Source organism: Aedes aegypti, chromosome 2 (assembly GCF_002204515.2).
Source record: "Aedes aegypti strain LVP_AGWG chromosome 2, AaegL5.0 Primary Assembly, whole genome shotgun sequence".
Classification (NCBI taxonomy): domain Eukaryota; kingdom Metazoa; phylum Arthropoda; class Insecta; order Diptera; family Culicidae; genus Aedes; species Aedes aegypti.
The window spans coordinates 262,974,185-263,001,743 of record NC_035108.1 but is presented as its reverse complement, the minus strand read 5'-3'; the positions used below and the strand labels follow the sequence as shown (position 1 = coordinate 263,001,743).

General features: G+C 38.1%; 1 protein-coding gene across 1 annotated transcript; it reads right to left on the bottom strand.

Annotated features, from left to right (window-relative positions):
* Nucleotides 1-61: 61 nt before the first annotated feature.
* Nucleotides 62-27,559, bottom strand: LOC5570928 (vacuolar protein sorting-associated protein 54). The gene is made up of 3 exons (XM_021844961.1): nucleotides 27,119-27,559; nucleotides 14,960-15,605; nucleotides 62-2,700 (listed from the first exon to the last, which is right to left on the bottom strand). Exons 1-3 carry the CDS (start codon nucleotides 27,346-27,348, stop codon nucleotides 685-687), a joined length of 2,892 nt encoding a protein of 963 aa, XP_021700653.1. The 5' UTR covers nucleotides 27,349-27,559; the 3' UTR covers nucleotides 62-684.

Sequence of the window (27,559 nt, the reverse complement as noted above, 5' to 3'; positions counted from 1 at the left end):
TTATCTTTATACAAGTTATATATTCATTTGAAATTTGCTGATTTTCTATAAATTGTTTATCTAAGCTATCCATACAACGTGCTAGTTGTAGTAAAGTTATCGACAAAAGTTATACTTTCCATGACAAAGATGTGTTTTCGTGGACTTGACCAAAATATAAAAGAAACATAATATTTAACAAAGGATTCAATGGCAATAGATTGACTAAGTTGAAAAATGCTCGTAATTACTATGCGAACGAAAAACAACAAGAAAATGCAAATAAGCTCAATAAGACAGCCACTTGTTTTGATAACTTGATTAATAGGACATCGTTTCAATATTTTTTTGGACCCAATTTAAAATTTAAAAAAAAAAAGTACACGAACAAATTGCATTCCAGTTTAAAAACAGATAATCGAAAAATAAATGTTTTTTTTTTCATTTTTTAAAGGCATTGTAAAACATAATCAACATTTTTTGAATCGAAATAGACTTGCAACCCATTTAACGCCTACAACACATTTAAACATAAAATATAATCATCATCAGAAGCGGACCTCTAGTCTAAAAAGCAATACTTTGTAAAATGAAGATTTTTAAAAAATCTATGATGAGGTACTTCTATGGAGCGGAAACATAGCTAAACTGACCAAAACACAAAATTTATCCCCCAAAAGAAAATCAAGTCCCACGTGCACATTTCTACTTCAACCAAATATCATCCAACGTTTCATCGCGCAGTTCTTCCGCCGGCATCGCCCTCAACGTTCGCAGTGTTTCCATGTAGAAGGTCAACTCGGACACGACGGTTCCGTGCTGGGGACCTCCATTGTTGGTGATGTTGTTCCGCAGCAGCTGTTCCCGGAGTTTGTCCTTGAAGTTCTTGTGTACCACCCGGTAGATGGTAGCTACCTGTTTCTGGGGCAAAATTGGCGCAATCGCTTCGTGCAGTTTCACAAACTGCCGGCTAATGTTACGGAATGACTGTGATGGGACTGGAGGACGTGCGTCCCAGTTGGCCATCTGATTGGTGACAAGATCGCAAACGATGGCCAACACTTTATTCTCTATCTCCTTAATGTGGGAAGCGAAATCCTTCTCGATGGAATCGTACCCAGTAAGGATCGTCGTCGAGCCGGTTGAGGTTCCATTTGGTTCTAGGGATTGGAAATGACGTTTGACGTGTGGCAGTAGCCAAAGGACTAGTTGAAGAGCGCGAGACACAAGGGCAAGGTTACCGCTGGTAATTGTTTTCAGACCGGCCACGTGTAAGGCGCCAGCTCCGAGTACTAGCTGGCAAGAACGAGAGTTAAATGTCCTCAAGAGGTCAATAACGTTACGAGCCAATTGCGAAGCGATTACGGGTAATTGAGAAGCGCATCGACAATATTCACTTACGATTTGCACTAAAAGCAGAGCTGCCCCAACCAATGCAAACGGTTGTCCGTCTACCATCAGAACGGCTTGTGGGGCAGGCGACGAAATTGGAGTACCATTCACTTCAGGACCTTTGTTCCACACGAATACTCCTTTGGAAATGCTTTCCACCATCTTCTGGAACTCCGCAGGAACCTCAGCTTGTTTCCATCGTTCACTGTCCAGAAGCAAAGCCATTTTCGATTTCCGCTCCGCGTGGAACTTTTGGGCGTATCTAGTGCCTTGAGCTCGCAATGCCAACTTCAGTGGGACACTTTGTATCCCACAAACTTCTTCACAACCATCGCTAAAACGTTCTACTATTTCCGTTAGCTTCGCTATCTGATCCGCGCTGACGGAGCTTTTCTCCAGACTCTGGTTCGATACCAAATTGGCGCACCGTTCGTGACAATAATTGCAAACACTTTGCAATAAATTGGCCAACTTTGCCTTGACCACTTCGTAGTCTTCCATACAGAGGAATGCTTCGGTATCTATGAAACTCACGTCATCCGTTATTTTCCCAGCACTTGCGTCGGCCGTCTGCTGCATTACATCATGCACGGATCGTACTCGTCTCAGCAGCTTCAGCAATGTCACCGTTGCCGTTTCCAACAGCACGATCCATTCCGATAGGGACAAACTCTGCGCTTCCTCTCCTGCTCCGGTTAAGCACACTTCCGCATCCCCGGAAGCGATGACTTCGATCACCATCTGTTTCACAATGGCCCGAACAGTTGTAATCGCTTCCTGTTTGTAGGTATCTATGAAATCTAAGTTTCGCTTTCTCAACAGCCCCGAAATAATACAAATTAACTTATCTTCATCCAACACCTTCTCGACCACCCCGTTGTCCCCCGCGAAGGGACGGTTCAAATCAGACGTCGAATATCGCTCGAAGTCTGTCGTCAACATTTTATCGATCAGCCGTTCCATCTCCGTTAGCTGCGATGGAAGGTGCCGGAAGCAATGTATCCCGACCAGTTCCTGACTCAGAATTTCCTGCGTCGTGCTGATCAAATCCAGCGCTGCCACGTAGTCCTGGGTGCTCAAAAGCAACTGAATCATCGGCTGGGTCTGATGGACCGTAGACATCAGCTTCAGGCGCTCCAGGACGATGTTATTGTTGGAACGGACCCTCTCCAGACTGATGATTTGCAGCGACTCGCGGATGATGGTATCGTCGATCAGCTTAAGGCGGGAGCGAAGTCTCGATACGAGGGTCGTGGCCTCCCGCATCTGTTCCATGATGGCGTCCTGAGAGGTCATTGCATGGAAGAATGCAGATGATTTTTCGGCAACCTGCGGTGGTAAAAAAAGTATAATTATTATTTTAAATTTAAAACTTACAAGACAAACATAGATAAAAAAGGGCATTTTCTCAATTAGATATCGGAAGTGCTTTTGATAATGTGTCTTTTGGGGATTTTTTTTTATTACCGTACGGGTTTGGGCCGAAAGGTCTCAGATTTTCATGAAACTTTTTCCACAGGCAGGGCTCATGGATATATGAATAAAAAAAAATTGAGAAAAATTCAGGGTCGCCTATTTTTCCGGAAAACTCAGGTGGAAATTTTTTGTTTTCCCTTGACACTACTTACTTTAAAAAATCATAACTCAAGAACGAAGCATCGTAGAAACAAAGTTTTTATATAAAAATTTAAGCAAATTATCTCAAAAATCCAAAAAAAATATGAACTGAAAAAAGTTTTCCACAAAATTTTCCACCGTTGGGAAAATTCGTAAAGAAAAGCCGGAAAAACTATGCCCGAACTCGTGGAAAATTTTCAAAAAAATATTTTCGAGAAGGTAATTTTATAAGCCTTAATCACTGAAATTTTTGGAATGCACTTTTTTTTCGTTTTTGAGTTATGGCCAATTTTGTGAAAAATGTCCAGATGTGTCATATAAGACTTTTCTTTGAAAAATCATAACTCAAGAACGAAACATTGTAGAAACAAAGTTTTTATATGAAAATTTTAGCAAATTTTCTCAGAAATCCAAAAAAATATGAACTGGAAAAAGTTTTCCACAAAATTTTCCACCGTTGGGGAAATTCATAAAGAAAAGCTGAAAAATCTATGCCCGAACTCGCGGAATTTTTTTAATAAAATATTTTTAAGAAAGAAACTTTGGATTTCTGAGAAAATTTGCTTAAATTTTCATATAAAAACTTTGTTTCTACAATGTTTCGTTCTTGAGTTATGATTTTTCAAAGAAAAGTCTTATATGGCACATCTGGACATTTTTCACAAAATTGGCCATAACTCAAAAACGAAAAAAAAGTGCATTCCAAAAATTTCAGTGATTAAAGCTTATAAAATTACCTTCTCGAAAATATTTTTTTGAAAATTTTCCACGAGTTCGGGCATAGTTTTTCCGGCTTTTCTTTACGAATTTTCCCAACGGTGGAAAATTTTGTGGAAAACTTTTTCCAGTTCATATTTTTTTTGGATTTTTGAGAAAATTTGCTTAAATTTTTATATAAAAACTTTGTTTCTACGATGCTTTGTTCTTGAGTTATGATTCTTCAAAGTAGGTAGTGTCAAGGGAAAACAAAAAAATTCCACCTGAGTTTTCCGGAAAAATAGGCGACCCTGAATTTTTCTCAATTTTTTTTTATTCATATATCCATGAGCCCTACCTGTGGAAAAAGTTTCATGAAAATCTGAGACCCTTCGGCCCAATTTGTACGATAATAAAAAAAAATCCCTTTTTGCGATTGAGTCTTGAATAAATGAAGTGGTAAAAAAAATGTGTCTTTTGATACCAAATTGTAAGATATAACTATTTTTTTTAAATAGTTATCAATTCTCCGCGTGTATATAGGGGATTTTATTTATTTCCGTACGGGTTTGGGCCACAGGCAGTTCTCATCAATATATGAATAAAAAAAAAATGAGAAAAATTAAGGGTCGCCTATTGTCCAGGTAAACTCGGTTGGAAATTTTTTGTTTTCCCCTGACATCATAACTCAAGAAAGAAGCATCGTAGAAACAAAGTTTTTTTCATGAAAATGAAAGCAAATTTTCTCAGGAATAAAAAAAATATTAACTGGAAACAGTTTTCCACAAAATTTTCCACCGTTGAGAAAATTTTTGAAAATTTTCCACGAGTTGTAGCATAGTTTTTCCGGCTTTTCTTTACGAATTTTCTCAACGGTGGAAAATTTTGTGGAAAATTTTTTCCAGTTGATATTTCTTTTTATTCCTGAGAAAATTTTCTTTCATTTTCATAAAAAAAAACTTTGTTTCTACGATGCTTCTTTCTTGAGTTATGATTTTTCAAAGTAAGTAGTGTCAGAGGAAAATAAAAAAAAATCCAACTGAGTTTTCCGGTTTTTTTTATTAAAATGAACTATTATTGGTCAAAATGATTGGGTGCACGACGTCTGGCATTAATACTTTAGGCATAAGTACGATAGGCTTCAAATACGATAGGCATAATGGATGTTTGGCATAATGGACGTAGAACATAATGGACGCTGGATACGTTTGGCATAATGGACGTAAGGCATAATGGACGATAGGCAAAATTTCCGAAATGAAAACTAAAATCATGTAAAAAGTTAGCTGACTTTTTTTATAACTGTGAAGGTCTTCAAAAGATCAAAAGTGTGTCCTTTGAAATGCAACTGCCTTGCTGTCGTCCCATAGTTGGTAATCCATTGAGACCAGTTTCTAGGACAAAACTTGTTTAAATGAGCAGCATAACAATGCTGTAAAGTGCCTTCATTAGCCACGTTGATGGTATCTTAGTTCGGTTTCTAGTCGATCCAGGAACTTTTTGTTTTTTTTTCACTTCCTTGGCCATGAAGTACATTCGTGCTCGTGTATCGTGTACAAATAAGAATGCAGAATGGCTGCTTTGGCAAAGCAAACTTTTGATTAAAAACTGTGGAAGTGCTCCTAGAACACTAAGCCAAGAATTTGTATTGGGGCGTCAAGAATAAGAACGACGCTGTATATGACCTGCTGCTCATAACTGGCAAATTTTTCATTGAAGTTTATCCCTTCTTTAAATTGAGGGCTGTTCTTTATAGTTATACTGTCGGCAAAATTATTGAACTTAGTGCTGCTAATGTATTAATCAGAAAATTTGTCTTCCTTTATAAATAAGCTGTTCTTTGGAGACAAACTAATTCAATGATTAATGTCATTATTGCTCTTAATATTTCCGTCATGCATTTCCCCTTCCTTGAATCAAAGGATATTCTTAATACTTATACGGTTAATTTCCTGACTGAAGGAAAAGGCTGTTTGAAAAAACCTTTTTTCATATTATGCTGTTCTGTGGATTCTGGGTGTTCCAATAGTTATTGAAATTGTAGATGTAAATATTTCCATCCAAAAATTGTCGTTTGAACTTACTCTTCAATGATTACGTGGAACACTTGAGAATCAGATAAGTTATAGGAGATCTATGCAATAAACTCAGGAATATTATTTTGAAACTAGATGCAAGCTATGCTAAATGCTGAAAACTGTGCTATGTTTTATATGGTCTTGACTTTTGTATTCAAAATGAACACTTTATCAAATTTTACTCTTCAAACACGATGAATTTAAAATATTTTCAAAGTGCTTTCGGTAAAACTTACATATGCGGCTGATCAAAATTGATTGAAAATCATCGAAAATTGTTTGCAGAAGAAGCAAAGAAAATGTTCTCACTTCATTAAAGTGATGTGGGAATATAACGCTAAGAAGATGGTTATCACACTAGGTAGTAGAAACATAATTTTAAAGATGTCATCTATTACAGCATAATTTTTTGACTTGACTCTTGATTATTAATCATTTGCATTATAGGTGCTAATGTTCACATAGAAGATGGAAAGAAGGGATTCTTTAGAATTAACACAATTAAGGTACCGCGGGGCAAGTGGGTAAATGGGGTAAGTAAAAATAATTGGTATATTTAACTCAATATGTAAATTAACGCTTTAAACTCCTGCGTAAACCTTTGAAGCCATTGAGAACATTACGATAGGTAAGAGATTTCTGAAAATTTTCAGCCATTATTGCATACTAGTGTGAAAAATCGTTAACATGTCAACTATCACTCCGTAAAAAGTTGGCGGCGTGCAATCTTATTTTAATATTTTAAAATGCAATAAAAAAAAGTTTTAGAATTCATTCGACGTAGACCTAAAAATGACTAAATTGAAACGCCGTCAATTTTTTAATCACGTGGGGCAAGTGAAAAAGTTTCTCTTTAGAGATTCAATTCAAGTTTTCTCTTTAGGTAGCTATAAATATACAAGGTTCGCCATTATCATAGAACAACAGAAGGTGCTGATAATTCAAGAAATACTATACTCAAAGCGTCAAAATCTATTATCATGGCCAAATCATTGAACTTCTCTAAAAAAATAGGTTGCTAAATATTACAATATTTATATGTTAACTTCGTACAGCCGATTAAAAGGAAGACGTTGATTGAAAAGTTCTAATATAAGAGAACGCATGGAAATCTCGTGGAATGTCTATGTAAAGCTAGTTGAAAACAAAAAATGGATAGGTGTATCCACATAAAAAAGTTTCTAAACACTTTATTGAAGGATTCCGTTTGATTATTCCCGATGAGTTATCCGACGTCATATACGATTTTCTTAACAAATAACGAGCGGTGTAAATTCTACAGAGTAAAAATGCAATTGCTGTCCCATGAACTAACATTGGAAATATTGCAGTTATAATGTTGTCGAATCATTCCAACAAACAGAACTGAGCAGAAGAAAATTCAAGTAACAAGAATAAAATTTTCTTTGTTTTTCATGTTAATTATGTTATTGTTTATTGGGACGCCCTAACAAATGTTAAAGGAAATAGAAATCGTGAATATAACTGTTAGTTTTTGAATTTATTGTTCAAAATGATAAACTTTTCACTTACCCCACTTGTGGGGCAAGTGAAAAGTAAGGAGACGTATTACAAAAACTTTTTTTGTACTTTTTTCTTCAATTTTACATAAAAATAAATTTCAGCATACTGCTTATATCTGGTTTGAGTCAAGTTGAAAAATATAGACGACCTTATTTGTTTTAATTGAAAGTCTCTAGGATTTGAAGAATCTCAACTATGCGAAATCCATTACCCACTTGCCCCACGGTACCTTATATAAAAGAAATATAACAAAAAATGTCATCTCCTTCTTCTTCTTGGCATTAACGTCCACACTGGGACAGAGCCTGCTTCTCAGCTTAGTGTTATTATGAGCACTTCCACAGTTATTAACTGAGAGCTTTCTTGGCCAAAGTTGCCATTTTTGGCATTGGTATATCGTGTGGTAGGTACGATTATGCTCTATGCCCAGGGAAGTCAAAGAAATTTCAATTACGAAAAGATCCTGGACCGCTCGGGAATCGAACAGAGACACCTTCAGCATGGCTTTGTTTTGTAGCCGCGGACTTCAACCACACGGCTAAGGAACGCCCCAAAAAATGTCATATACACATTCACATATATAAACATTTCTATAAGAAAATATTACTTTGATTGCACAATGCAAACATAAATGGACGACAGCGATGCAAATATAAATGGACGTGTGATTCGGATGTTTCCTCTTCTTACTGGCGTTACGTCCCAATTGAGACAGAAGCTGCTCCTCAGCTGAACCTGTTCTTATGAGAACACACAGTTATTTACTGGGATCTTTTCTTTCACAGTTATTTTCTGGGATCATTCAATTTATCTATGATTTTCATAACGAAGAGATCCTCAACCGGTTCTGTCTCAATTGGGACGTAACGTTAGTAAGAAGATAGGGTGGCCAGTGAAAAGTCAATTTCAAATTCCCGGTTTTCTCCCGGTTTTTTCCCGATATTTCAAAAATATTCCCGGTTTAATGATATGCTAAGAAACATTATTGCGATTTTTTTTACTATTTCAAACGACTTTTAAGTACGAGTTTTTTGTTTAAACCAAAGCATTTCTACTAGGGGTAGACGCATTCAAATTTTCTGGGCTTATACTGATTCTGCTAAATATCAGTTTGATCTATGAAACGATATTTTACGACGGTAATTTTAGGTAATCGTAAAATTTGTTATGAACAAGTTCAGTGCTAAAAAAAGATTGACCCTTGTTTATATTATGGGATCTAGTCAATCTTTGAATGAATCATAGTTTAAATTTTAAACGGTCACAGGTTTGGTAGACATAAAAATGAATATATCAATTGTTCAACATTTCGGTCCATGGTTATCGGCATATAATTTTTGTTATGTTTTATCCCCACAAATCTAGAACATTTTCTCAGGGCAATTATTTCTGATAAAAAATAAAGAATATGTTCTTGGCTTTATTGACTAACTTGGGATTCGAATTCAAAAACTTTAGAAAAAATCCACTAAAGTATAGATCAATGATTCCCAAAGTGGGCGAATTCACCCCACTGGGGCGATTTTCAGGCTCAAGTGGGCGAAAATTTGTAAAACAGAATTTGGGGGGCGAAAAATCTAGAAAGGGGGCTAAAAAGCTAACACGGGAGCATTTGAAAATAATTACTCATAACCTTTGGAGAACACATATCTGATGGTTAATCAATTCCAAACTTAACTATTTCCAGGACTATTTTACCTTAAACCGTTATATCTCTAATCAAGATCATTTTCAAATGATGATAGACAACACTTGATGATTGTGTGATGCATTCAGGTTTTTTAATATCATGAGTTTTTAGAACGGACAAAAAAATCTAATGTGCCCATGTTCCGGTTGCACTCTTTTTCATTAGTTATTATGGTACAAATCATTTTAGAAACAAACTTTGAAAAATTTAGCAAACAAAAATCGGGTTCCAACGATTCTAAATACGTAATTTCTTCAAATGTATTTTTAAAAAGTGTTTTAAAAATACATTTGAAGAATTTTCAGAGATGCGTCAGATTTGAACTTTCAGAACTTCCGAAAAAAATCGAGTTTTCTTGGTGTTAGAAAAATAGCATTGAACAATGAGTTGAAAAACGTTCTGGATTTTCATATATGTTTCAGGGTATTTGGATTGGATAAAAATGCGTTCCCAGAAACATCAAACATTTATTATTCACAATTTCTGAAAATTATTGCAGTAATTTTAGAAACGGCAGATGATGGAATGACTGATTCAGTAGCCTGTACGCAAGATATTGTTAAAATCGATATCATAAATTACAGTCCAATAAATCATTCATAGTAACTGTAGGTTATCGATATTTAAGAACATATTTTTAAATGTACATAAAAGTTATTGTATTATGATTCTATGGATATGCGAGTCAAGGAAATTTTCTGGCGTACAGCGCTTAATTAAAGTATGTGAATCACATATTAGGGGGCCTCAAGGGGGCGAAAGTTGAAAAAGTTTGGGAGTCACTGGTATAGATCGTGCTGGTTAAAACATTACTTGGTATGCAAAATTTTCCCGGTACTAATTGAAATTCCCGTATATTTCCCGGTTTTCTCCCGATGATTCGAAATTCCCGGCTTTTTCCCGGTTTTCCCGATTTCCCGGTGCGCTGGTCACCCTGTAAGAAGAGGAAACATCCGAATCAGACGTCCAAAACTTTGAAGATGCTCTTAGAGACAGTGCTGGAAAAGTTCGCATCACGAAGCAGCTCACGAATGTATACCAACGCATAACAAACAACACAGCCTCGGGAACTGGCTAGGTGTGAGTAAGTCCGCACCCGTCTGCTCGGGAGAACATGTCAAAAGAAGTAGCAACAAGCTCGGGAGCGTATACTCGCGAGTAACCGAGCAAGGTGTGATTTATTATGGTTTTGACAGACAAATTAATTGTATAACCATCATATCGACAGCAAACTACTAGTTTGTAGTCGAAAGCCCTTGAAAACCATAAATCTCGGAGAGGAAGCAGCATTTTTCCCAAAAGCACAATATGACTCTGAACAGCACCGAACAGGTTCTCGAATCACTTTTAGCTTCAGTTACTCGGGAGCCGACAGATGCGAGTAAACCAGCGCTCTGACGCTCGGGAGCGTTTGGTTTTGTATTTGTTCCAGTTCAGAAGAAACGTTCGTCACTTTCCATCACTGCTTAGAGATTCTGCGATATAAGATGTTTCTTTATTTCCGTAATTTATTTCTTTATTTCTTTATTGTTTACTTATCAACAGGCTTAATTGAGCCCCAATGATAATCTTAAATCTACACTCAAAATAATCCACACGTTATGGCTACGTGGAAAATCACGTAGATTCCAAACAAATGAACTTTTCTCCAGTTTACCTAACGACGGTAACAATCACCTAGACGTAGATATATATTGAATGAGTTCTCAATAACATTTGCTGTTGGAGAACATCACTCTTACGTGAAAAGAACGAAATTTTGACAGTTCAACTTCTAGTTTCTGTGTTATGGTGAGTTTAAAAATGGCCGGCCGTTGGGAAAAAAATCGCCCAAAACCTTCAAAACCGCATACTATATTTAGAAGATGATGGTAGTTAAACTTCGTATAAAATAAACTTTAATTTTTCATTGACTTGTTTTTTATTTCTTCTAATAGAGCTGAGCGGAGAGTGCAGTACTTTTAACGGCAGTCGCTCTTTGATGAATCACCTGCAATGTATCCCGTTTCGGACAAAAAACAGTATCGTCGACAAGCAAAGATCTATTTTTTGTGCAAATCCATGCACCGGACTCAAGGGGGAGGTCACTCTACGCACTTCATTCGGCACAGTTGTGCCTTCAAAGCGCCAAGGTGTGCCTAGCGTGCTATATAATACTACATGCCATAAAAAACAATGAACTGAAATTATGGAAAAACGGTCTCAGCAAGCATAGACATGTTCAATTTTCTCCTGGTTTGCCTTTCAAATTTTTCATTACTTCCCGGTCATTGTTTTTCATGGAGCGGTAACTTTCCGGGATACATTTTACTTACAGGGACCGTCCATAAATGACATAGAATTTTAGGGGGAGGGAGAATTTGTGGGTATAAAACGATTTTTTTGACGAACCATGTATTAGGTATAGGAAATAGGGGCCACGATGGGGAGGTTAAAAAATGCTACATCTTTTAAGAACGTTGCCTTATCGCTGGGGAAATAAACGAGAACGCCAAGACAAGTATATGTAAGGAAGGTATAGAAAAAGGCCCATATGCATTCCAAGACAACATGGAAACTGTGACACGGAGCATCAACGGTTATATACGGGATCATGGCGCAAGGGAGAGAGGTGTAAAGAGTTGAGAGAACATTACGTTGAAATCATCGCGAAGCATTATGACCTATGTGGATTACTGTAATCCTCTGAACACACGGCGACGATGATATATCCGAAGATCCCCAACATGTTTTACCCATTGGGGAAATAGTGTTTAGAAGTGAACCCGATACCAACGCGAAAGTTTTACGAAATTCGTGTTTGACAAATGACAAACAACTCTGCAAACTCAATGGTTGCTGGGACGAAAATTTCAGTTCACTGTGATTTTTATAGCAACTCACTTTGGTAAGGTGTGCCAGTCAGTGCGCCCAAATGTGCCATAGTTGCGCGAGGCACAGTGCGTAGAGTGACCACCCCCTTGACCGGACTCAACGTTGGAAGCGGATCCGGTGGTCTACAAATGCGTTGCAACAGGATTGATACCATGATGACCGACGGAATCCGTCAGTTTAATGTGTAGCTAGTGTTTTTTGTGGTTGAATAAATGGTTAATTGTAATTGCTTGTTGGTTTCATTTTAATTTCTTTCCAATAATTGAAAAACACGTATTAGAAAAGTAAAAAAGAACCTGAAATAAATGTCTTTCCTATCTAAAGTTCCCGTAAAACTTACTGGATTTTTGTTAGAATCCAAACGCTTCGTAAAAGGTACGCACAACCCTGATAGCTGCTACGTGAAACTCCGGTGGATCGAAAAAAGTTTATTAGTTCGTGAGTTCATTCAGTGCCACCTATGATTCACGTAGCTGCTACGTGAAAAGTGCGATGGAAAAAACGTAGCCTTGACGTGTGGATTATTTTGAGTGTATGTTAACAATAACACAAGCATGAACAATCAAACACGAATATTAGATGTTTAAAACAAGTGCGAAACAGTACCAGTAGATCCAGTAGATATCGATAACATTGTCATCAGAGTAATTTAAAATTCATAATACAATTAATAAGCTTGGAAACATTTATTTCTAACTATAACGGAGATTTGTGATCAAGTATGGATATGTTAAAAACATTTTACTTGAATAATAAGTTAATTTGCGTATAGAAATTGATGCCCACAACTTCAATATGTTTTTTTTTCTATCTTGATTAACGAGATTTTTAGCCCTAGGCTAGTTCATCTCGGGACCAACGGCTTTACTTCCCTTCCGAAGGAAGTCGTCACTGATTTTTTTTAGTGACTATCTCGGGGATGGGATTCGATCCTAGGTCCTCGGCGTGAGAGGCGTGTGTTCTAACCACTACACCAGGTCCGTCCCCACTTCAATATGTTCTGAAGACCTTGAGTTTATCAATATTCATAGCAGTGCACTCGTTGAGCCATAAGGATCATAAGGACCTGAATTTCAGGATGATTTGGATGACTTCCAATATCCAATTTCTTGTCAAAATTTGTGTACACGTCTGTTAAGGCTTAGTGAGTGCTGTAAACCAATAAACGTAGACATAAATCGCTAAAAAATAACTTATGAACCTGTGTTGATTATGGCAAAATTCCAGAATATCCTGGAGGCCTTAGTTTTACTTTAGGTTAATTATGAATTTTAAAAATATCCTGAACCTTCGTTACTTATTACAACTAACGAGTCGGTTTACATTTTATATGAAAACATTTCGTTTCCAAATGAGTTCTAAAAGGAAGTTTAGGTGATTTTTACCCTACCTGACCCAAAGATGTTCCGGAATAGCTTTGTCCACAATACTCCGGAGCTATACCTTCCCATCACTTATGAAACTACAACTAATAGTGAAGCAATTTTCAAAATTTCATTAAAAAAACGGAAATTATGCTCAAATACAAGCAATTTGAATTTTGTATGTCATCCCCGTAGCCTACGGGTTGGTTAAATAGAAAGTAAATACCCAGGTACCGTGACATGCTCTATTACCGTGAGGTTAAAAAAAACTCAAGGTTCGATCGATCAGATGAAAATAACGAATGATTATTTTCATGTCTTTCATGTTTTACATAGTAGACCGTTTTATGTACTTTGCATAAAAAATATGATTTGAACCATTTTAAAATTTTTAACCATAGTTACAGTTGATGTTGTTAAACATATCAGTGTTCCAAATACCGTGCATCTGACCCCGACTGCCGGGTTACATTTTGAAACATCTCTCAATTGAACGAACGAAGTGCATCAAAAATAAAACTTTTGTATCAAACAATGTATTGAGGTTTGCATGATTGATTCGGGAAATAAAATATATATTTCTCTTCGCCATTTTGGAATTATAACTGAAACACGGTGTTTGGAACACATAAGCAACCGTGCCCTAATACCGTGTGTTGGCACCAGGCGATTACACTCTAACATTTTTTTTGTTTGTTTGTGTGTGCAACTTTAGTTCAAGTTTGTCATGGCTTTCTAAATACTACTTAATGTGCTAACGTTTGTGACAATAATTTGGAAAAATAAATAATATAATATGCTAGAAATCCACATAATTCCCAAATACACGGTATTAGGCAACACACGGAATTAGAGCAGGTCACGGTACATATAAACAATTGACATGAGCACTCTCGATCTATTTATTGACGATTCAAAATTGTGGTACTTTACACACGAAAGCACATCCAACAATTGTGGGTGTAAATTTTCAAGCTAAATGAAAAAGTTGTTATTGTTGTCACACATAATTAACGTATTATCAATTTATAGTACAGTCAACTTTCACTCGTTGCACTAAAGCTGTAGCCCACCTAGTGAAAGACTTTCACTAATCGGGCTGAGTTTTGAGCTGTCAATTTATCTAGAACAAAAGAAAATCAGAGATACCAGCATTGACAAAATTCGTTTAATGTCAGAAAGTGACAATTGTCTTCGTTTTAGATGGGCTATAGCCCACCTAACGGGAGCCCAATTAAAACGAAGTGCAATTAAACATAGTGCAACGAACGAAATTCGACTGTACACTACTCGTCAAAAATATGGAATCGCATCGAAGAGTATTGCAATACCTATTTTAAATATTACAACACCTAGGGTAGGTGTACCAGTTATGGCCATAGTGGTTCCCTATTTCGCCATACGTGGTAATTTGAATGTCTCAACATTTTGAAAAGTTTTTTTGTGTTTTAGCAGTAAGATATAGGATGTATCTTGATGTTAAAACTTCAAAAAGATTAAAAATGTAAAAGAATACCGAATTTCGCTTATGGCCAAATAGGGAACCACTATGTCCATAACTGGTACACTTTCCCTAATTAGTTTAGCATCACCGGTAAACTAATGCTGATGTAGTGATTCAAAAGTTTTCGGCGGTTCGTCATACTTTAGGCAGGTAGTGTATGTCAACGGGATTGTATTGAGGTGAGTAAACCCAACTGATAAGAGTGTAAGTATGTAACGCAAAGAACAGAATAGCAACTGACCTGCTTCGCTATCAGCACCTCCACTATATCCAAATAGTGACTAAGCTTTTCCTGCAGTAAGCGGCTCGACTGTTTCGCTTGTTCACCATCGTTCCCGATGCCGGGAAAGACCGCCGCAAACGAGGCCGGGCTGTGCAGTTCCAAGTTGTGCTTCAGAAACACCTCGGGAATGTCTTTCAGATTGGCGATGGCCCCATTCGGTAGACGATCACTCACGACCGGCTGTTGGCCTTGACTAGTACTACTCGGAAGGGCAGTTTTCGCTATTCGATTGTGGACCCGATAGCGTTTACCGATCCGTTTCAGATAGAAATCAAAATGGTCCCATTTGATGTCGGGCAGCTGCGGTGACGTTCCGATCGATTGATGCTCCACAAAGGCATCGCCCCATTTTTTGGTAAAGAAGTGAGTCTGCTTGCTACGGCTGGGATCGTTTAGCACTGCTGGCAGGTTCTGAGCCGCCGAGAATACCGACCACTTGATCTGGGACTCTTTCTGTTGCTGGTTCACGTGGCAGCGATTGACGTGCATTTCGTAATCCCTATCACTGACTCCGTCCAGTGGAAGCGATGCACAGACCTCGTTATAGCCATAACGACACACGTAGGACCCTCCTTCCACAGTACAGTGGTGCTGGCGAAGGTGTCTACAAAGATAAAGCAAAAAAGAAGAAATTTATTAATTATTCATAAAGTTTAAAATTTAAATTATATACATTTACAGGGCTGATAGTGACTAAGTGTCTTGAAAATAAGAACTGTAGATTAAACAGATAACAAAACAACAGGAGACCAAACAGCAACCAAAAAAAAGAAAGCCATAAAACAGACCTGACAATAAGAGTTTATTTCCTGAAAGAACCCTACCAGACATTTCATTTGATATGTTTCTAAGGCTGGAAATCCCGGGATTACAGCCGATAACCGCATGAGAGTAACATTCGACATTTTAAGGATTTTAAGTTTTTTATGGGGATGGTTAGTAAATGGCTGTTCATGGCGTACCATTGGTACCTCGCGTACCTGAAGGAATAAAATATACCCCTTTGTGTGGTCCTTAGCCTCTTGCCCAGCAACTCCTATCTCTACCTCGGGGTACAAGTAACCTTGGGGAAGATCGGGTAACCAACCCCCGGTGGGAACTTTGGTCGTATGCTGACAGGGAAGGGGGGGGGGGGTTTGCTTTTGCAAACCTGGAGCGTCTGTACTCCATGTTAGGAACGGCTCACAACAGCGTCAGTTCCCCATGTCAGGGGCGGCTGATCGTCGTCCGAGTGCCAGAGAAGGACTCTAAGTTAAACTGTGCACTATGGCCCTCCGAACATTTAGGGGGAATAGTCCTCGGGAAATTTAGGTGGTTGGTGTCAGGCCCTGCAAGCCAGCCGTAAAAAATCGAGCAACGAATAATCAACGAGAGAATACGAACCGGGACAATCGGCGAAGACTACAGCGACATAAAGGGACTAGCGATTGGAAGCTCGGTACGTGGAACTGTAAATCTCTCAACTTCATAAGGAGCACACACATACTCGCCGACGTGCTGAATGACCGCGGATTCGGCTTCGTAGCGTTGCAGGAAGTGTGTTGGAAGGGATCAATGGTGCGAACGTTTAGAGATAACCATACCATCTACCAGAGCTGCGGCAACACACACGAGCTGAGATCAGTTTTTTTAGTGATGGGTGATATGCAGAGGCGCGTGATCGCGTGGTGGCCGATCAATGAGAGAATGTGCAAGTTGAGGCTCGAAGGCCGGTTCTTCAACTTCAGCATAATAAACGTGCACAGCCCTCACTCCGGAAGCACTGATGATGACAAAGACGCTTTTTACGCGCAGCTCGAACGTAAGTACGATAGCTGCCCAAGCAACGACGTCAAAATTATCATAGGAGATCTAACCGCTCAGGTTGACCAGGAGGAGGAATTCAGACCGACTATTGGAAAATTCAGCGCCCACCGGCTGACGAACGAAAACGGCCTACGACTAATTGATTTCGCCGCCTCCAAGAATATGGCCATTCGTAGCACCTATTTCCAGCACAGCCTTCCATACCGATACACCTGGAGATCACCACAGCAGACAGAATCGACCACGTTCTGATTGATGGACGGCACTTCTCCGACATTATCTATGTCAGGACCTATCGTGGCGCTAACATCGAATCTGACCACTATCTGATGATGGTTAAACTGCGCCCAAAACTCTCCGTCGTTAACAACTTACGGTACCGACGGCCGCCGGGTATGACCTAGAGCGGCTTAAGCAACTGGATGTCGCAACTGCGTACGCGCAGCACCTCGAGGCTCCATTGCCGGAAGAGGGTGCGCTGGATGAAGCCCCTCTTGAAGACTGCTGAAGAACAGTGAAAGCAGCCATCACCAATGCAGTCGACGAAACGATTGTTTCGACGAGGAATGTACGCAGATTCTGGAGGAGAAGTATGCAGCGCGGGCGGTCATTCTGCAGCAAGGGACCCGGCAGAACGTGGAAAGTTATCGACGGAAACGGCAACAGCAGATCCGCTTCTTTCGGGAGAAAAAAAACGCCGCCTGGAGGAGACGGAGTGCGAGGAGATGGAACAACTGTGCCGGTCTTAAGAAACGCGTAAGTTCTATCAGAAGCTCCACGCATCCCGCAACGGCTTTGTGCCACGAGCCGAGATGTGCAGCGAGAAGGATGGGAGCATTTTGACGAACGAGCGTGAGGTGATCGAAAGATGGAAGCAGCACTTCGACAAACACCTGAATGGCGCTGAGAGCACAGGCAATGAAGGACGAGACAACGGAGGAAATGCCTTCGTCAGTACTGCAAGCGATGGAAACCAACCAACCCCCACTTTGAGGGAGGTTAAGGATGCCATTCACCAGCTCAAGAACAATAAAGCTGCTGGTAAGGATGGTATCGGAGCTGAACTCATAGAGATGGGCCCGGTGAGGCTGGTCATTTGTCTGCACCGGCTAATAGGCACAATCTGGGAAACAGAACAGCTATCGGAGGAGTGGAAGGAAGGGGTAATATGCCCCATCTACAAGAAAGGCGACAAATTAGATTGTGAGAACTTTCGAGCGATCACCATTCTAAATGCTGCCTAGTATTATCCCAGATCATATTCCGTCGTCTGTCACCTGTAGTATATGAGTTCGTGGGAAGTTATTAAGCCGCCTTCGTTGACGGCCGATCGACAACGGACCAGATCGTTACTGTACGGCAAATCCACTAAAAATGTCGTAAATACCAGGTCCTAACGCATCACCATTTCATCGATTTTAAGGCGACATATGACAGTATCGACCGAGCTATGGAAAATCATGGACGAGAACTCAGTGCGCATCGTACCTCCGTGCTGTGCGTACACGAATTCTCTCTGCCCTTGGAAGTTTTTTTTTTAATTACCTAAAGCAATAAAACAGTACTTTTTAGTGCTGAAATTTAAAACGGTACTTTTCAGTGCTATTAATACTATTTTTTTCTACTATTGATCCCTTAACGATCCTTGTTTGGACCCGTGCCTTCGATTTTTTGTTGGACCCGTTGGCGAAAGCTAGCGGTGGTAATCCTTCTTGGACACCGACTTGGGAAAAAACCTCTCGAAGGTCACGTCTTCTTTTGTTTATTTACTAAACATAGTATCAACAACAAACAAAAGGAAGGGTGAATCTCTGAATTCACAACTATCTTCCTAAAAAGTGGAATTTTAAACTGTCACTGAACGTGGCAAAAATGGAAGAAAGGACGTTTCTCCGGAATGAGAACTTTCTTCCAAGGGTGAAAAGGATAATGTTGATAAGGAATCGAAATGAGCAACAGTTCGATGCTCTAGACAAATTTTCCGAACAACAAATCGAAGCAGTCTGTAGCCCAAGCTCTTTGATTCAAGTGAAGAAGCAAAGAGTGCCGCCTATCGTGGTCAGTTGTTCCGAATTTAGGTGATTTAGGCAGGAGACCTTGAACTCCATTAGAAGATTCAAGGTCTCCTTCCAAATCGCAAAGAAAGAAGACTGTCGCGTTTTTCTGGAAACTCGTAAAGATCGCGAACTTCTTCTCAAACAACTCGAAGAGAAGAAGCACAACTTTTTTATTTGTGACGACAAAACTGAGCATTTGTTCAAAGTCGTCTTGAAAGGTCTCTCAAGTGACTATAAGTCACCTGAAGAGATCAAAAATGGAATAAATGATTCACTTGGATTTTCCCCAGTCCAAGTAATCAGGAAGGTTATGGTCATAGTCATTCACAAACTATTTTTTTTCCGTCGGACAGCCGTACGAATCTTCTCACTTTGAATGTATCTAGCCAAGGAAAATCCTTTGCCGATATCGTAGCAGGTAATTTGAACTCCTCCCCCTTTTCATACTGCGAGTAACCGTTCTAATTGTTTCAAATCAAATGGAAAAAAAAACCCTGCCGCCAAGGAAACTTCTACTCCGCCTTTTCGTCTACCGAAAATTCTAACGGAAAATTATCACATACTGTACCCACTTCAAGTGATATGTGTCCCTCTGATATTATTTTTCTAACTGAACAATTGAATCAAATGATTGATGCAATGTTCAAAGCCACCACTATGACTGAGCAGTCCTAGTTGGTGTAAAATTTACTAATCAAATTGTTATTGGATTACGTTTTCTAATAGATCCAAATTATTATTCAAATATTTTAAATTGGAATGCTCGTTCTTTGAATGGTAAATAGGATGAACCTGGATCCAAACTTAAAAAAGATCCTAACTTTTTTGTTTATCGTAATGATCAACTTGATGGGGCGTGTGGGGGAGTTGCAATCATCATTCATAGGCGTATAAAACATCAACACTGTTTTCGTCATTTGAAACCAAAGTTTTTGAAACTTTAGGTGTTTCTGTTGAAACACAGCTTGATATATACTTTCAGAGCTACCTATTTACCTTTTCAATGCTCTGGACAGCAAGTTAATTTGCTTTAAACTGACTTGCGAAAATTGACTCGTAATAAGTCAAAAAAAAATTTCATTTATGACTTTAAAGCCAAACATCGGTCATGGAATAATTCTCAAAGTAATTCCAACGGTAGAATTTTATTTGATGAGTGCTCTTCAGGATATTTCTTAATTCAATACCGTGATAGCCCTACATGTTTTTCCTCTTCTAGAAACCCATCTACGATTGATTTGGTCTTAACCGACTCTAGTCATCATTGTAGCCAACTGATCACTCACGCTGATTTTGATTCTGATCATTTATCCCATGAAGCGATTCTCAATCCTATTTCAATTATTTTCGAGTCGGCTGGAATGTATATGAAACATATATTGACTCTAATCTTGACATTAACATTTTTTTTTATTTTTTTTATCCAATCGTTTATTTATTAAGGCCCAATCACCATACTGTAGTTTTACGGGGCCGATTTTCATGTTTACAGAATAACTTACATTCTAGTTTGCTGAAATGAAGTGTTCTAATGGAGGGAATTTAACAATCTGATTTTTCCAAAACTGAACAAATGCTGGAGTCAAAGCTATTATAAATCTTCTTATTTTTAAGTCGTGAATAAACGTATTGCAGAGCAAACTAACTAATTGGGATATTGAACAAATCGGTTGCTTTTTCGTAGAACTTGATGAGTTTCCTTTTTTGTGAACGCACTGCTGCGTAGGTGTTGATTCATGGATGTGGTTCTCTTGTAGTTCCGGTGAATTTTTAGAACGACGAGCACACTGATCCTTCAAATCGGCATACATCATCTTTCGCGTTCTCCGTTGCTTGTTTTGAAACATTATATGTTTTTTCTGTAGAACTAAACAGTCTCCGAGGAGGGCATGCTCCGTTTTACACTTGAAACACACGTTTGTGTTAAGACTGCAAGATTCATCTGGATGATCTCTTCCACATTTCGAGCAACAAATTCTGTTGCAACAATATTGCGCGGTGTGTCCATATTGTTTGCAGAGAACACATAGCATTGGCTTATGGTAGAAAATGCGGACTGGTAGAAGCACTGTGCCAATTTTCAGGTAGTCCGGTAAAACAGTTGTGGCAAACGTAATACGTATAGCGGGTAGGCCTTTGTTTCCACGGCCGTCGGATGGGCTCTGGATGAGGCAGCTAACGTCTAGTATAGGTACTGGTACTGCTGAAATATTTTTATCATTGTAAACGCCAAGCCCTTTGCGTTTCACTTCTGCTATGTCTATATCTTTATTGTAAACAACTCCGTCGATCTCCACGCGATGGGCTGGTGCATATAGATCAAATGATGAGCGTATCGATGAAGAAGACTGTAAGAAGTGGTTGGCTTCTTTTCTATTATCAAAAGTAATCTGAACTTTATGTTCGTTTAAAAGCTTCGTTTCACTGGCAGTTTTATATGTACTGCTAAGAAAATCTGCGATATGAAACACATTGATCGGGCATTTTACCCGTCGAATATACACTATGTATGGAGCGACAGCCGTTTTTGGATATACTTTTATCCTCTTCGGCTTTTCCATTGTATGCGATGGGATTGCAAAAAACTACAGTACAAGCTTCAAGAGCGATGAAAAAACGATCCGATCGGGTCGGTAACTGAGGGTCAACTGGACATTAACATTTCTTCACAAACAAAACTCGACATTGATAATGCTCTTGAAACTTTAACAAATTCCATTGTTGAAGCCAGGAACATTGCAATTCCAAAATGTGAAGTAAAATTTGAATCCGTGATTATAGACGATGATCTTAAACTCTTGATCCGTCTTAAAAACTTGAGGAGAAGGCAATTTCAACGCATCCGCGATCTTGAATCAAGAAACGATTTTTACAATTAAGAAACAAAAATTTTGAAAATAAAATTTCTCAATTGGACTCTGGCTCTAAGCCCTTTTGGACATTATCTAAAATTAAAAAAAAAGCCTCAGAAGTCAATACCGGCATTGAAAGAGGAAAACAAATTATTACTAACTAATTGCGAAAAAGCTCAAGAACTTGCTATGCAGTTTGATTTGCATAGCAGTTTGATTTGCATAGCAAGTTCTTGCTATGCGCGCATAATTTTAATTTAGGACTTACTAGTCCAATTGAAAATCAAGTTACTCAGGGCTTCGAAAATATTCTCAATCAAGAGAACGTTTTCGTAAATTCCTGGGAGACTGATTTGGAAGAAGTGAGAACTATTATTAAAAAAATAACAAATATGAAAGCTCTTGGCGATGATGGAATTTTCTACATCCTCATCAAGAAACATCCAGAAAGTAGCTTATCATTCTTAGTTGATATATAACAAAAGTTTTCAATTAGCATATTTTCCTGACAAATGGAGAAATGCTAAGGTTGTACCAATTTTAAAGCCAGACAAAAAATCTGCAGAAGCTTCTAGCTATTGTCTAATCAGTTTGCTTTCCTCCATCAGTAAACTTTTTGAAAAGATCATTTTGAACAGAATGATGGCCCACATCAACGAAAATTCAATTTTTGCCAATGAACAGTTCGGATTCCGCCATGGACATTCGACCACTCATCAACTTTTACGTGTAACAAATTTGATCCGTTCCAACAAATCTGAAGGCTATTCTACTGGTCTTGCTCTTCTAGACATAGAAAAAGCATTCGACAGTGTTTGGCATGAAGGTTTGAGGGTAAAATTAAAAAACTTTAATTTTCCAACATAAATTGTTAGAATAATTCAAAGTATTTGGCAAATCGTACCCTTCAGGTTAATTATCAGAAATCCAGGTCTGAATGACTTCCTGTAAGAGCTGGTGTTCCCCAAGGCAGCATTTTGGGACAATATTCTCACATCTGACTTACCTGAGTTACCTCAGGGATGTCAAAAATCCTTGTTTGCGGATGACACAGGCCTCTCCGCCAAAGAAAGAAGCTTGCGTGTCATCTGTAGTCGATTGCAAAAAGTTTGGATATATTTTCTTCATACTTGGATATATTTTCTACATATATCAAAAATGAAAGATTTCTCCTAATGTTTCCAAAACTCAACTAATAATATTCCCACATAAACTCAAAGCCCTTTATTTGAAACCTTCAAGTAGACATGTTGTCACGATGAGAGGAGTTCCAATAAATTGGTCAGATGAAGTTAAATATCTAGGGCTCATGCTAGATAAGAATTTAACTTTCAAAAATCACATTGAAGCCATTCAAGCCAAATGTAATAAATATACAAAATGTCTCTATCCCATTATTAATAGAAAATCAGAACTTTGTCTTAAGAACAAGCTTTTGATATTCAAACAAATTTTCAGGCCAGCCATGCTGTATGCTGTACCAATTGATGGACTAGCTGTTGTAATACCAGGAAGAAAGCTCTGCAGAGAATTCAAAATAAAATTTTGAAAATGATTCTGAAGCTTCCGCCCTGGTATAGTGAGTTACATAGAATATCCAATATTGAAACATTGGAACAAATGTCAAATAAAATAATTCATAATTTCAGTAAAAAATCGTTACAATCTTCTATTGCCACGATTAAATCGTAACCATGCCCACACAGTTACGGATCACCCACAGTGACGGATCACTTTGGCGTTCAACATCGGATAACTCGCTTAAAACATAAACGTTGACGTAAAACATATTTTTCTCATGTTATACTATTTGTCTTCTACCATTTGTAATGTTAAGCACAACATTCAACCGCTAAATAACGGTGTATTTGACAAACTTTCAGTTGGTACCACACAGCTATCATTATATGGTCGTTTTCTGTAAGAAGTGCCGTCAGCATTCATAAGCTCCTACAGGTGGTAAAATTCAAATGTTATTGCATAAAACATGCTCGTTCGCTTCAATTTAGTATGAACTCATCTTTCAAAAACATTTTTCTAGAGTGTTGATTCTAAATACCAAATATTAGCACTTCTAACCATGGACCAGGAAATGATTGTTTACCACGGTTATGGATCACTTCCAAAGAATGTAGATTTCTGCCATTTCAAGAACTGGATTCGACATTTTCAGACAATAGCACTAAGGATAAAACTAATAAAACATCAAGTAAGACAAGCAGACAAAAATGGGTGGAAAACTTGGTGTGGAGCGAAAACAGTACATGTCTCAGTTACTACAATGCAGTATAAAAAAATGGCATTTTTCCCTTGTTTCCAGTTCTAACACTGTTATTTTTGTTCCGCAAATCATGCAATACAGATGCATTGAGATGAAAATCTGTTGATTTTGCGCACTGATCCGTAATATGTCACAATTTGATCCATAATATGAAAATTGATCCATAATATGGTTTTCAGAAACCGATACAATTTTTAATTTTTATGCAATCCTATGTAAATATTACACTCAAACAGTCCAACTCCTGCTTTTAAATTACAATTTTACGTTTTCCATGTCGTTTTATTGAATTTTATAGGTTGGACTCCACACTATTTGATTCATAACTGTGGGGTTCCATACGGAGCCACGTGTGGAGAAGTGAAAAAAAAAACGATTTTATAGTTTCCAAATTTGGGATGGAAAGCAAAGTTTTCTGTATGTGTGATAGTGAGAAAATGTATTGAGTTAGTGAAAGAAAGAGTGGATGAGTAAGTAAGAGAGTTTATAAGATGTAATTAATTCCTAAATCGACTCTTCCAGCTGCAGGCTTGACAGAAACTCATCTGCGAATTCAAGGTTATTCTGCCGAGTAAATATTTAACTCAAAATTCACGACACAAATCTTCACACGATTTGACATTTCTTTGGACTTTGTTTGCAATACATATCATGATATTTTTGATACATCGCAAATTAATTTTTAGAACCACCAACATATTTGCAATTTGCACCGAAGAGCCAACTATGCGAAATAACCCAGTATGTGGCCAGGTCATCCTATTCTTCTTTTGACTTGACTTTGACTTCGTCTTGACTTCATCAAGTTTGATATGTCGCAAGATAGGTCTCAAGACCGCTAATATAATGGCTACTTCCTCTGGGGAACAAGGTATCCAAAACAACCTGGCATGTTATCAAGTCATCCAGGAACCTTTGAATTACCCTTCTTTAGCCTTGATTTGTGAATTTATGAAGTTTGATGTTACCAGCTAGGTTTTAGAACCGACAGTTTAGAGGCCACTTACCCCAGGAAACCGGGAATTCAGAACAATCCGACTTGTGGCCAAGTTTGCAAATTCATGAAAAATGATATGTAGCAAGCCAGGTTTCAGATTTACCAATATAATGGCCACTTCCACCAGTGAACCGGTATTCGGACCAACCCAGCATATGGCCAAGTCATCCAAAAATGGTCGAACTATTTTTATTTGGACTTGGTTTGCTAAATTATGAAGTTGATTTGTCGCAAGCCATGGACTTAAAATTAAAGTAATTACTGATTCTTCAAGTGGGATTATTTCAGTATTCCTCGTGATGAATCCAAAATTACGGTGAATTTCTAATCGATGACGGCGGTTCAAAAAAATTGAAAAAAATTGTGATTGACCCTGAAAATTCAACTGAAATTCTTTGAAAAACCGATGGGAAATAATATTATAAAATTGAAAATTTCAATCAAATTTGACATCAAACTCGCATGAATGACGAATGCATCCCGATAATACAAACACATAAAATGGGTTGTGTTCCACATGGGATGTAAAGTCAATGTAAGAAGATGTTCAAAACGATTTTCACAAACACCAGCTAATTCAAAACTCACAACTGAATATTTTGTTCAAGATTAGCGCTGCGAATTGTATAGTGTGACAGTTATGCGTAGAAATACAGTAGTGGGACAGTTATGCGTGGAAATTCAACAATGGGACAAATTGACTTGGCTTGCTTTTCATTGATATTCCGAACAAAGTTAATTTATGATAAGTGTTTCCTAAAACTATTCGTAAATATAAACTGTTTGATGACAAAAAGTCAAAATGCACAAAAAGTAACATGGGACAATTATGCGTATAACGGCAGTATATTGCTAAACCCTTGTCAGTTAAATGATTGTGCTGATTTTTCTTCCAAAGTTACCATTAGAAATTTTGATTAAGTTGCACTAATCCCTACTCTAGAAGAGCGCCATCTACGCATTTTAGCTTTGCGTTAGATCACCAATAAGCAGGTGAAATCAACTCACCTGTAAAAAATCTGAACTGCTACGGCAAATGAAATGTAATATGTTGTTAACAAAATGTTAATAAAATCTTAAATTTGTTCTACCAAATTAGGATAAAAGTTTTGTCTAATAACACAGAACACCTAGATATAAGAAATGAATGTAATGTTTGGAATGGTACTTATAAAAAAATAAAAAATAAACTTTTTAGCAGAAAATCATTTTTAACCTTTAAAGATGTGCTTGAAAGAACTTCTGTGCATTTTTTTCGGAAAATCTGCTAGAGTAATAATGGAGTATATGGAAGGAAAAATAGTGGCCAAATCTCAAAAACAAATCCTGCGATATCCCAATAAAATCTTTGAGTAAAATATTAGATATAATTGCGTTGGATGTTCTGGAGCAAATATGGAGAACTTTTTCTAAGCATCTCCTTAAAATTGCTGGACGATGTCCTGGGAGAATTGGTAAAGAATCTCTAGAAAAATTTCTGGAGTAATGTCAACAAGAGTCCCTGAAAGTATTGCATAAAAATAACCTGTTGAATAATTAAAAGTAGCATGGAATGCATGGAAATAGTCTTCAACTCTATAAAAAAAAACTGCCACCTTGTCTGTATTGTGTAATGTTTCTAAAATTCTAACCCAGTAGTCTTAAGGCATGTCGACAGAGAATTTGAGAAAAAATCTCTTTTGATATAGGTATTTCACACAAAAAACTAAGGCAAGCTCTTACTAAGGAGCGCATTTAATATAGAGGCTCGCCAAGGGCGCCAGAAGGCTACACAACGGCTCTTCTAATAAGCTAATATAAATTTCAATGTCAAAGGCTGGATGTCAAACCAGAAACTACACGCAATTTAGGAGAGCATATGTTAGGAATTTAACTTCAGATTTCAATTAATATCTAGGTATTTACATGTTTAGAGCGAAAACATGCAAATTGGACAGTGTTCTGTATTTATCTGATTCCGAATCATTAAACGCAAGACCAGTCCATATTTTGTTCACCCAGCATTATGCTCAACCGGGAAACAGAGATAAGGCCCGCTTCTTTTGCGGCTATCACAAAATAACTGGGAGGCGAAAGCAATTTACATCAATTAAAACTGTTCAAATAGTGTTCGAACATACATACCTTACGAAATCGGCTGGCGATTTGAAAGAAAGTAACTGCTGACTCTGTTGTTGTATCTGTAGCTGAGGCTGCTGACGGGGATTTGAAGACGTCGCGACGGAGGTGGAAGCAGCAGCAGGAAAAGACGTCGACGTAGAACTGGCAGAAGTAGCAGGAGGACCATTACAGTAGCAGCAGTTTTGCCATGGTGGAGGCTCTTTCAGATCGAATGTTCCGCTGAATTTGGCCATTGCCACATGATGAAGGGTGGGATTCAACTTGCCAGCAGGAACAGCGCAACGCGGCGGTAAATTTCACCGAGAAAATCGATCCGATTTAAACGCACACGGCACCGAAAACTAGGTTCAAAAATCGTACGATAATATTTCCAGCGAGAGATACACCTGACGACGACACGACCAGTGGTGGGTGAGCAAAAAGAAAACTGATCGAACTGACGTT